The sequence below is a fragment of the Episyrphus balteatus genome, chromosome 2, assembly GCF_945859705.1.
Source record: "Episyrphus balteatus chromosome 2, idEpiBalt1.1, whole genome shotgun sequence".
NCBI classification, from domain to species: domain Eukaryota; kingdom Metazoa; phylum Arthropoda; class Insecta; order Diptera; family Syrphidae; genus Episyrphus; species Episyrphus balteatus.
This window is the reverse complement of record NC_079135.1, coordinates 98,201,733-98,215,529: the sequence shown is the minus strand read 5'-3', so window position 1 is coordinate 98,215,529 and position 13,797 is coordinate 98,201,733. Positions and strand designations below refer to the sequence as shown.

Below are 13,797 nucleotides of genomic sequence, written 5' to 3'. Positions count from 1 at the left end.
ATTATATGCAAAGCTTTTGAATAGAAACGATATAAGAATAGTTGATTAAAAATCAATACAACTATTATTTTGTATCTTAATATTATAGTTCATAAGTCTTACCAAAAAAATTCTTTGAAAACCTTCCGAAAAGTATATTTTTGTTTCGGCAACAAAAAAAAAGTTTAATTTTGTTAACCTAAGTTTTTTATAAATCCAAAATATTAAAATTTGATTTTTAATAAAGTTATATTAAACTTTTTGTATACAAAAATCGTTAGATCGGGAGAAAGTTAAAAATAAAAAAAAAAAAAAAAACAATGATAATAAAAAAAATGTTCATCAAAAGAAAGATCTTGTTTAAAAAATTTGTTTTTAATTTTCAATTCCATTCAATTCAATCTAGTTTATTGAACTTGCTATTTACAGTAGACTTAAAATTAACTTGATTCATACAAAATGGTGTTGGAAAAATGGGCCTTATCTTACACAATAACTAAAAGTGTGGTCATAAAAACATTTTTTTCGATACCTGCTCCACCCGCTTAATTTGTTTCTTATATTTATATAATTTACGTCGTTAAATTTCAAGCCACTATAGCTTTTTAAAAAGTAAGAGGATGCTGGTTTTAGTAAAATGTTAAGGTTTTTGAAAAAAAAAAGTACGTAATCTTAATTCTTTTTCAGCTTTTTTGAAAAGTAAATATCATATTTATGGTCTTTTGAAAACATATTAAATATATTTTTCGAAAAAAATATGAGCACCAAAATAGCGGCAAGGAGTGCAAATAAAAAAAAAAAAAAAAAAACAACAACTATGTACTACCTCAACAAACAGCTGTGTGTGCTGTTCACAAAATTTACTTGAAGTGGCGCCAGAAGTTATTATTTCAATGTTTTCTACGGAATGAGTACAACAATTTTCAAGCAATTTTTGCTAGCATTTATTTACAAAGCAATACGCAAACTAAACAAAATGTATTATTTTTAACTTTTTTTCAAAAAAAAAAAAAAAAATAAAATTTTCGAATATCGATCAGAACCCCTGTCTATGGTATTAATTGGATGTTGAACCAAGCTATAGAAAATTTTGTTTTTCTCATACAAGCGTGGATGACCCTTATTAATTTAATTTAGTCAATGCCAAAAGCTGTGATGAAAAGTTTTGCCTTTAATAAGTAAAAACCTATACCAGGAAGAATTGTAATAGAATAAGTTGTTTGAAAAATACAATTAGTAATTTATGTAAAAAAAAAAAAATAATTTCGGAACTTTGCCAATTTGCTGAATTTTAACTGTCATAAAATTTGAACCATTTTTATTAAAAACTTTTATTCAAAAACATGACTATATCAAAATGAAATAGTTTTTTCATACAAAAATCAAATAAAATGCAGGACGAACTTTTTCTTAAAGTTGAAGTTGCTTTAGTTTTTACATAAATATTTGCTAAATATTTTTGAATTTTTGTTCCAAAAAACCACAAAGTTTGATGCCTTTTATTGCATTTTCTGAAAAAAAAATATAACAAACCGTTTAAGACTTTATTTTTCGTATTCAAAATTTTTTTGTATTTTATTTTTAATTATTTTAATTAAAATTATAAAAAAAAAATTGTTTAAATTAACTAAAGCAATTTTAAAGAAAGTCAGAAATGCTTAAAATAGAAGAATTTCAAGATGAGTTTTATAACAAAAAAAAGTTTCGGTTAAACGAAAAATTAAATATTCAGTTTTGTTGAATAGTTTAATTTTTTTTTAATTGTTTCATGTTATTTAATTTTCACTATTAAACAAAGTTGGTAACAATATATCAAACCAAAATAGTCAATTGTTTTTAAGAAAATTAATAGAAAAGTTGCTAGTTAAAAAAAAAATCGATGAAATAGCACATTTTGGACTTTGGTTTCAATTGTTTTGGAATTTTTCTCATTTAATATAAACTCGAAGATCAAACATTATTATGATTTAATTAACATTACATTTAAACGCTTATTCTACCATTTTGAGTAAAAATGTGCATTAATCCAATTTTTTTTTTTTTTTTAATTCTTTGAAACTCATTGAAAATTGGAACTTCTCATGTCATTAAAGACGTAAGAAATTTGAGAATATCTTGAGATAGGTAAAAGAAAAAAAAAACAAACAAATTTGTATAGCCTTGAGATAGGTTCAATGACATAAATTCTTGACTATAAAGCTTAGTAAGGTACTTCATCAACATGACAACTTATAAGACGGCTTTTGTGTTTAATCTAAAACCCAAGTAGGTGCTTATCTAGTCAACAATATAATTAATTAATATTTACTTACAATGTGTACTTATATCGACACAAAGTAAAAATTAAGTATTGTATAAGTGCACTTATTGTACAAAAAAAGTTACATATTAACTACTTAAGTTGTTTTTTTTTTTTATAAAATTCCTTACCTGACAATGGCCCAGGTGTTGTTCGACAGTAGCCGATATTAGCACAATCTGTCCATGGCACGTTATGGTTATGTGAAAACTGTCTAACAGTTTCATTAAGGATTCTGTTAGTTGAGACTTTGTTTCGGGTGGTTCTTTGATCGATTGTCCAAAAACTTTAACAAAAAAAAAATTGATTTTTTAATTTTAGAAAATAAAATTATAAAAAAATTAATAAAAAAAAACTATAATTACCATAGTGGACTCTGAGACCATGTGCTGAAAATCTCAAAACTGCAGTTTTATCTACTCTACGTGGTGATTCAGCAACATGTGGCACCATTGTTGATAATTCTTGTATCGATCCATTTAATTTGTCACGACGATTTTTTTCAGCTCGATTTCTTGCTTCTCGACCACTAAAATAAAAAAAAAAAGACAATTAATATTAACAATGTATCCAAGAACTTATAAAACTGAAAACTGAGTAAAAGTTTGAAATGATTTACTATAAACGATTGGTTTAAGTTTAACTGCAACTGGTTTGCGTTAAACTAGTTTCCTTTATTTAATATTTTTTTTTTTTTTTTTGTAAAGTTGTTCTTTCGTTGTCACTTCCGGTTTCAACTTTGATTGAGTATTGGAAATATGTATGAAAAGTCTTAGTGCTAACAACTGCGACAAGATTGTAAAAGATAGAAGTTTCAAAAAGATTTATTGAAATACATTGAAATCGTTCCAAGAAATATTCATTGATTTGTTTACAAGCAAATACTTCGTCTGAAATTCTCGTAAAGAATTTTATTGCTTAAAGTAGCAACTTATTTGTGTAACATTTGTAATACTTCGAAATTATTATTGGTTGTAATTTAAGTCCCTTCCAACATTAATATGACAACCTTTTCTACTATTGTCAACCCACAAACAAGGTCTTGCGAATAGAAATTTTATAGCATTTTTAAATTTTACTTTACAAATATGTATATGAAAAAAAGTAATAAAACTTCAAGTCAGACAATTGCTGAAACGTCGTCGAGGACAGATATTAAAAAAAAAAAAAAAACAAACTGGGTAGTTAAAATTTGTGTCGTTAAAATTTTGTATGACAAACTTACATTTAAAAATGTCATAGTTTAAAAAACAATACAAAAGATATGTTTTTTTACTATTTTTATGATGGTTTTTTTTTTTTTATAATTTATTCTGTCCTAGTGTATGCATATAAACAAACAAGTCAATCATGTTATTTAATTTTTTTTTAGTAATAATTAATGACGTATTAAGTTTATGACACAGTTAGCTAATATTTTGAATAATTTTAGTACAAAAATGAAAATTCAAACTATCACACCTTTGAAATTTAATTAAAATTAAAACTTTAGACGATTTATTAAAAATAAATTAAGATAACATTTGGTATGGGACACAATTTAAAATTGATATCGAAAGAGTTATTCAACATAGCTTCAACAAAATCATCATGACTGTTCTGATTTCTATTCGAATTCAATTTTTTCCCGTTTTCGAGTTTAAGCTTCTCCGAATTCCATATTCAAACACATTTTGCGGATTCATAAGTGTTTGCGAAAAACGAACGGATCTACAATCCGACACACTTTTGCCGTTTTCAATCCGGGTAGCAGTTTGCTCCCGGAAGAAAATATTCTCCGACAAAAAAAGTCGAATGGAAATCAGAACAACCGTTTTGTAATCCATACGGATTCAATTTTCGTTTCTGTTTTCAAATTCGAATTCGAAAATTAAAGAATAAGCAAATATTGGGAAGAGCTGCCTGAAGACATACGAAACAATAATTTCAAGATATTTGTTTGGGTATACGATAGAGTATCTTTAAAATTAAACAGAAAAAACTTTTGCTAAAGCGTTCTAGTTAATATTTTCGTAGATCGCACAGAAAGGATTTTGGATTGTTAAAAGTTATTTTTTTTTTTTTAGTTTTGACTTTTTCATGCCTAAAGTTATTATGATTTTAAGAAACTGTAAAAAAAAAAAACTGAGACTTAAGATTTTGGTCGGGTAACTTTCACCCTTCAAAATCAACAATTTTGTTTAGTTTGTCTGCTCTAGATCGGATCAGAAAAAAAAGTACATTTTTTAGGTGTTTATTAAGAAAATTTCTTTTCTGAAAAGCATATATTCAAACTTATTTCATAAAAATTTTCCAATTTTTTCAAATGTCTTTTATGATTATAAAAAAATAATTTTCGAAGGGATCTAAGCTTAGTTTTTTTTTTTGATTTTTTTTATTATACTCAGAAAAGACTGAACCAATTTCAATGAAATGTTTCTAAAAAGAGAAGTATAGTTCATTTTATTTATTTTAATTTTAAGCACTTTATTTTATAAAAAAAATATTTAAAAATTGGCCTTAACAATTTTCAGTTTTTTTTTTTTGTATATGCCAAAAATTAAATACTTCATTCGAAGGTCAAAACTATTGAATCCCTATTCTGACTAGAACCCAAATGAGATATTTTCGGAAATTCAGCAAAAAGTGTTTTCATTGCAATATTTTTTTCTGAAATACCTCCTTGTAACCATGCTATTGTTTGTTTCCTTTTCTTCTATTTAGTACTAATTTGTGACCACAATGGAGCATCAGGTGTTTTCGAAAAAAAAAAAAATGTTTTCGAAAAAAAAAGTAGAAAACATCTCATTTTGTTATTTTTTTTTTCGCGAAATTATCTCATTTCGAAGCTCATTTAATAAACGAGGCTATAAGAGGTGTTTTGTGTGTAAAGTTGGAAATCATTTTTTCACATCTTTGTGGATTTTAAACTTGAGATACAAAAAAAAAGACAAAATATTTAGCCCACAAAAATGTATGAAAAGCGAACATATCTAAGAACACGGTGTAACACTCAAAATATACGCGGGCGGAGACCTATCAGGTTTTGTAGAGCTAGTCGCACTGAATACAAAACGGTATTTGAAAATCCCCTAACACCCCCAAAATCTAGAGTTACGGGCAAAAAAAAAAAAATTCTAGCTTCGACAATTTTTTACCCATTTTCAATTTTTTTTGTATAAACCAAGTCGAAGAGGATAAATTGCACTCTTTGAAAATACCCCAAATAATCAATTTCATGAAAGGAATTAGGTTAGAGGAGGAGCTATAAAATGAGGTACTAACTCATTTAGTTTAATAGGGGGGTACAATAGATCTTACAGGTAGCAGTACATCCTATACCCCAAATATCAATCAATCAAACAATGTATAAAACATGTAACTCGGTTAAACCACTTAGAATTTATAAGCTGTCAAAGTTCAAAAATTCCATTTTTTCGTCATTTGCCCAACTTCGGCATCAATTTAAAGTATATGTTTTCAAAACAACATGCTATTTAAAAAATATATTCTGAAATTATATCTATTTCTCAATCAATCGAGGTATTTTTTATGAAAATCACTTCAAAATTGGCTTAGAAAAAAAAATTTTTCGATTTCAACCCAAATACAGAAATTCGAACTTTTAGGTATAGAACAAAAATGTTGTTTCGGCACGTAGTAGGATAACTTGGGCGCCATAACTTTTTGTAGAGGAGCTCAATACAAAAATTTTTTTCTTTGGGAGGGGGGTCTATCTCCCCCCGTTTAGGTGGGAAGGGCATTTTTCTAAAAAAAAATTATTAAAAAACAACGGCAACACTTACAGTAATAAATGATACCATTTCCGAAAGGAAAAATTGTACATTTGATTCTTATTTTTAAATCAATATAATATAACCAATAGTTTTTGAAATAATCGATTTCAAAGTTAAAAATAGGTGAAAAAAAATTTTTTTTAAACTCATTTTATACTATTTTTGTCCAGACTGTGAATTTTAGTAAAAAAATTACTCACACAGAAAACTGCCTCAATTGATTCCTTAAAGAACAGTGAAAACTATATGTTTCTGTGTCTTCTAGTCTTCTTAAAGATCATATTTTTTACTTGTAAAAATTATTGACAGAAATTTCCTCACTCATATCAGAAAAGTCATTAACAAATTAAATTTGTGGGTTGACCACATCGGGTAAAAAGCTGAGGTAATTTTACATTTTTAAGAAAACGAATTAGATTTATATTTCGAATCTAATGACTCTAAAAACGACGATAAAAATATTTTTCAATTTGAATTTTAGTTTTTTTCTGAAGATTATGTAAAGTGCGAAAATTTCGTTAATGGTCAAAAAGCAAGAATCAAAAATTATATTGAACATCTTAAGAAATTTGCATAGGATTTTTATTAAAATGACAAATCGATCAATTTAGGGTCACTGTGGTGTATACGTATCATATTTTTTTTGTCTGTAAAGAACTTAAACTGCCAACAAATGAAAAGAAGTATTTCAACTAGATATGTCATTTTTTAAATTTTCTATGAAAAACACTTCAATACCATTAACCTTTCCTAAAGCAGAGCTTAATTTTAGATAAAGTAAGATTCGAAAATATCAAAATGAAGGTAAAACTACTTTTTTAAATTTTTTTTTTCAAAGCTGTAGGATTAATTTCTTGAAATAGTCTATTCCAACAAAAGATTATTTCTGTCACAGAACAGATTATGTTTCAATTTTTTTCATTTTTGTAGAATTCTGTAATTGGATCTCAGTTTTAATCGGATTATTCCATATTTACAGTTACAAAAGAGTATAAATAGATTTATGTAAATTTATAAATAAAACTCTAGCGAAAATTAAGGAAATCTAAGAACAACAAAATACAATCCTCTAGTGTGTATCTCTTCAAAACCAATCTAATTTTTCTATCTTTACCCAGTTCCTGAGTAAAAATTGCATATTTTTAATATTCTACTTTTTATTCTTTTTCTCTTAACTGTATTTTTTTGTTTGGTTAAGATGAATGCATAAATGTATTTTCTGAAAATATTTCTACCACCAAAGTTCAGTGTAAATTTAAAAATCAACCCCTTTTTAATATTCTTTTATTTTTTTAAATGCTTGTAAAATAAAATTTACCCTATTAAAAAAAAAAAAAAAAAAAAATACACATAAACATTACATTATTATCACTCATTGTAACAGCTTTGCTATGAAAGGTTCTAAATTCATTCTAAACTAAAGAGAGAGGGTGCCTGGGGGAGAAAAGGGAAATACTGATTATTATTTAGAATTCAAAAAAAAAAAAAAATAAAATTAAAAATAACAAAAGAAAAAAACAGCAACTACGACTCACACTATATTACACTCTCTTATATACATTGTAGCACTCTGGTGCTATCTGTTGATTTTAATTTTATTGATGTTTATTCAAGTTGTTGTTAAATATTCAATTTTTCGTTTTGTAATATTGTGAAGTTTTAGAGACTTTTTTTTTTTTTTTTGGTGAGAGAGAGCGCCAAGATAATTATTTAGTTTGTACTTGACTTGAATTTCTCAGTACAGTAGGTACCTACTTTGCGAACTTACAATAACAAAATAAAGGTTTAATGGTGTGTAGGTTCGCGTAGAAAATAATATGGCGCAATATTAAATATGGTAGGTATGGATGGGGTAGTTTTTTTTTTTTTTTTGTTGCTACTATTTTGTCGTCGAATGGAGTTCCTACGAATATAATAGAAATGAAAAAGAGATAGGTTAGGCTTTTGGTAAAGGTCAGGTTTATTTTTAAACTTTGGTACGATTGGAAAATTATTTTATTAAGGGACATAGTTTGTTTTTTTACTTTCTTTGGTGAATTTCTTGAATTTATTTAGTGAAAGGGTATACATAAAAATAAATATTTATTCAAAGAAAGAAGAAGATAATACAAAAAATGAAATGGACTCATAGTTAAAAAGGTTTTAGTTCATAATTTTTTACTTGCGTCAAAGATGGAGGGCAAGTTCAAGACACATTTAAAAAAAATAGAGCATAGAGAAGATGACAAAATTATAAAATATAGGTGCAACAGTACTAGGGTGTGTCAAAAAATCGAATACCAACTTATTTCAATAGTTTTTTATGACCAATATGCATTGGAATTTCTATTTGAATATCTTCTTAATACTAAAAACTTCAACTTTAACTTGAACGTTTAAGACTTTACAAGAATGAATCTTTCTTATTCGACCATTTAAAAAAAAAGTAAAATATGTTTTTACCTATAAATTTTTTCACTTTGACCTCAAATATCTTTGATATGGTTAGATTAATGAAAAAAGTGTATACAATCTTTTTTGTAGAACATTCTGCATCTTAAAAGAATATGTCTTGCCCGTTTGATTACACTGGTCAACAAAATATACTTTTCTATATGTGCTGAACTCGAATCTGAAGTCAGAAAATTTTTATTGGCCTCCGTTTTTGAAATATTACCGTTAGAAAATGCCGAAAAACGTCATTTTGGCTGTTTTCGAGGTTATGTTTTTATGTGGGGTAATTTCTTATGAAAAAATTTTTAACGGTGTCTATAAGAACTGGTTTTATTCTTCCAAAAAATGTTTTAATCTTTCCGATACCTCTTTTACTGCCCGAAATATTTAAAATTTAAGGAGTGATCTTTGACTCAGAAACAGCACTGGCCAACCAAATTAAACTTTTTTTTGCCACAAGAACCAAAATATACTTTTCTAAAGGTTTTTAGGTTGTTGAACTCGAATCTGCAATCAGAAAAATTCTATTGGATTCCGTTCTTGAAATATTACCGTTATAAAATGCAAAAAAAAGGTTTTTTTTTGTTTAACGGTTATATTTCTAGAACAGAAGCTAATAGAATTTTTCTGATTGCGGATTCGAGTTAAGCGACCAAAAAACCTCTAGAAAAGTATATTTTCGTTCTTGTGGCAAAAATTTTATGACCAGGGACTTAAACTTAAGATTAAATTTATTTTCTCTTTGGCTTACTAACTAAAACTTAAGATATCTCGAGCAATTTAAGAGATATCGGTAAAATTTAAACAGTTTTTTAAAGAAGAGTATCTGTTCTTATAATCACCGGTACAAATTTGTTTATAATGAACTACCCCACATAAAAACAGAAGCTCGAAAACAGTCAAAATGACGTTTTTTTTTAGCATTTTATAACGGTTATATCTCAAAAACGGAGTCCAATCAAATTTTTCGGACTTCAGATTCGAGTTCAGCACATCAAAAACATCTAGAAAAGTATATCTTGGTTCTTGCGGCAAACAAAAATTCAATTTTGTTGACCAGTGTTATTGTAATTTTTCAATTTGCTAAGTTTTAATGATTTACTCAAAATTTGGACCTCGAATATATTTTAAATGGTTAGATAAAAGTAAAATTTGAAAGGCCTTTTTTGAAGAGCGTTCAATTTTCTAAAAGAATATGTAAATAATTTCACTTAAAAGTAAATTGGTAGAAAATAATTTGATTTATTTTAAAAATGGAAAACTAGGGGATCTTTTTTCTAATATTAAGAGCTCATTAAGCGAGTATATTCTAGAGGTGTCTTGCAATCGATTTTTTTTTTAAGTTATTAATTGAAAAAAAAAGGTATTAGATTTTTGACCCACCCTAATAACTACAGTTTCTAGCTTTAAATGTTATTTTACAACAATTCGCTTAAAAAAGATGATAGTTGAGGTTTGTTCATTGAATTTTTACAATTTTTTTTTTTTAATTAAAGGTAGATTGTCTTTATTACTTATGTACACCATTAATAGCTTGTAATTGGTTGTTTCATGCCTGAATACAAAATATTTCATAAAATCAGCAGGCCGGTGAAAGATACTCTTGATTCTAGGAAATTTCCTTGTCCATAAAGCCTTACAGCGGCTATTGTAAACGTGTCAGTGGGGTATTATAGAAGCTGAAATGTAAGTTGTAAAACAAGCAAACATGTTTTGGTCACATAATATATTTGGGATTCAATATCTACTGATTTATTAAATTAAATATGTACAACTTTTCGTCGAATAACTCTAATCCAATTCCAAAATTATACTTTTCTTAAAAAACCGCTGTCATGAACTTTTTGGTTTTTTTCTTCTAATTTTACTGGGCTTAAAAAACAAAGTCGAAAATCAAATTTTAAAATTAGATACTTAATATGTTTTAATGGAAACAGGGATTAATGAAAAAAAATTTATTTAACAATAAAAAGAAAATAAAAAGTTATTATTTTTTATAATAAAAAAATTTGAAAAAAAAATTAAATTAAAAATGAATGCCATTTACTTACATATATGCTAATTCAAACATTCATATGTCAACAAAATGTTTTTCGCTACGATCTAATTGTAAAAATATTGGAATTAATTCAATTAATTGAATTGTAATTAGGTTTAAAATGGTGAATTTTGTATTAACTTTATTGAACAATTTATTAACTCGTGATTGAGTTCTCATGTTTTTCCATTGCACAAGGAAAACGTGATGAATTTTTTATATTTCAAATAAGCATAATCTTATTATTCTACACAAAATTCTATTAAATGATTTACAAAGTTGAAGAATAGAACCTTTTATCCTTGGAATGATGTATCACTTTGTTCTGTATTATTCAAATTTACTTACATAATATATCAATAAAGAACATCTGCACGTAGTATCAACTAAAAATTTTATTTTTATTCTTTTACTATAGTAGCTATATTATCTATATGGTAACTTATTGTGTTCATTTAACAATGATGTAATAATACAGTCAAATAAGGAGAAAAAAGGGGTAAATCTCGGAATTAATGTTAGTAGAAATTTTTTTTGCTCAATATCTTCCTTTTGCCATTCTATAACATATCTCAAAAATCTAGAAAAATCTCATGTCCGCTTGTCGCGATTTCAAGGTCAAATCGCGAAATGGAGATTTTCAAAATTAGCAAAAATAGGCTATGGTATTATACACACATATGATACATGATTTCAAGGTATTTTTTAATGCTGATTCCAAAAAATCTAAAATCAAGACAATCTGACGTCTCTGGAAAAAGTTATACCTGTTTTTCATCTGTCAACTCATATTATTATAACAGTTGCAAACTTACTGCCGAAAAACCCTTAAAAGTTATGGTAGATGAACCAAATTTTGCATGAAGATTTTAGAATCCATCATTATTAAAAATCAAAACAATCCATTACAAAAAATATATATACCTACGAAATAATAGTATTTTTTGAAGGAGGGGCAAATTTTAGGATATGCACTAAAGAAGCTTCTTGTTCATCTTTGGGATAAGTGGTAATAGGCTAATTTTTTCATTTTAATCTTTGTTTGGATATTCTTTAACTACCCTCAAAAATATAAAAAAATCTCATGTCCGCAAGTCCTAATTTTCCTGGTTTGAAGATAAGGTGCAGATTTTAAAAAATTGAAAAACAACACTTCAGATATTTGTGTCAGATCAACATGAATAAGGTGCATTACTTTTCAGGGATGTTCAGGTTGACTTATTGTGAGTTTTTTTGAATAAGTGTTAAAAAATACCCTTAAATCATGTCGCTTATGTCGGTATACATATACAAATTTAAACTTTTCTTGCTAATTTTTTTAAGTCTGCACCTAACTTAGTTTAACCTCCAAAATTAGGACTTGCGGACATGAGATTTTTTTAGATTTTTGAGGGTAGTTAAAGAATATCCAAACAAAGATTAAAATGAAAAAATTAGCCTATTACCACTTATCCCTAAGATGAACAAGAAGCTTCTTTAGTGCATATCCTAAAATTTGCCCCTCCTTCAAAAAATACCATTATTTCGTAGGTATATATATTTTTTGTAATGGATTGTTTTGATTTTTAATAATGATGGATTCTAAAATTTTCATGCAAAATTTGGTTCATCTACCATAACTTTTAAGGGTTTTTCGGCAGTAAGTTTGCAACTGTTATAATAATATGAGTTGACAGATGAAAAACAGGTATAACTTTTTCCAGAGACGTCAGATTGTCTTGATTTTAGATTTTTTGGAATCAGCATTAAAAAATACCTTGAAATCATGTATTATATGTGTATATAATATCATAGCCTATTTTTGCTAATTTTGAAAATCTCCATTTCGCGATTTGACCTTGAAACCGCGACAAGCGGACATGAGATTTTTCTAGACTTTTGAGATATGTTATAGAATGGCAAAAGGAAGATATTGAGCAAAAAAAATTTCTACTAACATTCATTCCGAGGTTAAACCCTTATTTGACTGGATTATAAAAGTAAAATTGAAAGCATGAAAAAGGATATGATATTTTATGCATATCGTTTTTTTAATTTATGATTTTATTTGTTTGGAGTCTTCGGTACATTGTTACAAAAGTTACTTCTGAAATATAACCGTTCTTTTTTTCAAATACGGTTTTCTGCCAATCTTCTTCTTCTTCTTCCTTTTTCTCGGCGCTGTTATGATCTCGATGTCGAGGGGATCATAACCTTCCCACGTTACTGCTTCACACTAGTGATCCGCCTGTGGGGTTTTCTGCCAATCTACTGATTTCATTTCAAGAAAATTTTTTTTTACAAAAGTATTTGTGTAAACCAGAAAAATCAAAATTCGAAAAAAATGATTTTTGGGTTTAAAACAAAATTTAAAGTTTTTTTTTTTAATTTTTTTGAAAATTCGGTTTGATAAGTGGTTTCAACAAAATGGAGTGAATTCATTCTAGGATTGATTTTCTAAAATTTCTGAAAAGCATGCAATGAAAACTGTTTTTTTTCTACCTTTGGTTAATTCCAGTATTATTTGGGTTTTTTTTTAGATAAATTTGAATCTGAAGATTTTCTCTTGATTTCAAACTAAAAAAAATGCAATGGCAACACTTATCAAAAAAAAAAAAAGCATTATGCTGAAAATCTTTTTGAACGAAGAAATTCTTTTGCATAGAAAAATAAAAACTAATTGACTTCTTTTGTAAATCTATTGAATGGGTAATAAAGAAATAACGTGGGTTAAACTATAATTTTTAGATTTAATAAAACCCGTGTTTCCTTCTCAAATAATTGAACAAAAATTAACAATACTAACTAAAATGGTAACACTTTGTGTAAGAAGAAAAAAAAAAAAAAAAATCACATCTTTTCGATCTGATTAAACAAAGATATTTTAAATGAAAATTACAACAACACAACATAAATAAAAGAAAAGAAAAAAAAAAAAAAAAGAAAGTAGATGAATGGCCTTTTGATCAAAAAATTCGCATTCATTTTATATTTGAAGCGATTATTATAATTTGAAAACCACAGGATATTGTTTTGATATCAAAAAGGACCTGTTTTGTCAAAATTTTGATGTTGTTGACGATAATAACAATAATGATAATAATGATGATGATGAAGATGACACGTGCCCCCAAAAATATGTTGTATATAAAGATTGGCAAAAACATGCTCAGCATGAGAATTTAATTGCCAGTTGCTTGGGGAGATGAATGAAAGATAGTAGTTAATTTGGGATCTATTTTGATTTTTTTTTTGTGAGAGAGAAAACTGTTATTATTTGTTTTTTTTTTTTT

General features: G+C 26.8%; 1 protein-coding gene across 5 annotated transcripts in view; it reads right to left on the bottom strand.

Annotated features, from left to right (window-relative positions):
* Nucleotides 1-13,797, bottom strand: part of LOC129911561 (neuronal PAS domain-containing protein 2-like) — a 197,322-nt gene that overhangs the window by 29,744 nt on the left and 153,781 nt on the right. For all 5 annotated transcript variants that reach the window (XR_008771668.1, XM_055989391.1, XM_055989390.1 and 2 more), the window contains 2 exons: nucleotides 2,644-2,807; nucleotides 2,410-2,564 (listed from right to left, as the gene is read on the bottom strand). Coding sequence is in view for 4 of the 5 variants with exons in the window: in XM_055989391.1 (XP_055845366.1) it covers nucleotides 2,410-2,564; nucleotides 2,644-2,807 (319 nt within the window). In the remaining variant the exon portion in view is untranslated. The remainder of the gene's footprint in view (nucleotides 1-2,409; nucleotides 2,565-2,643; nucleotides 2,808-13,797) is intronic.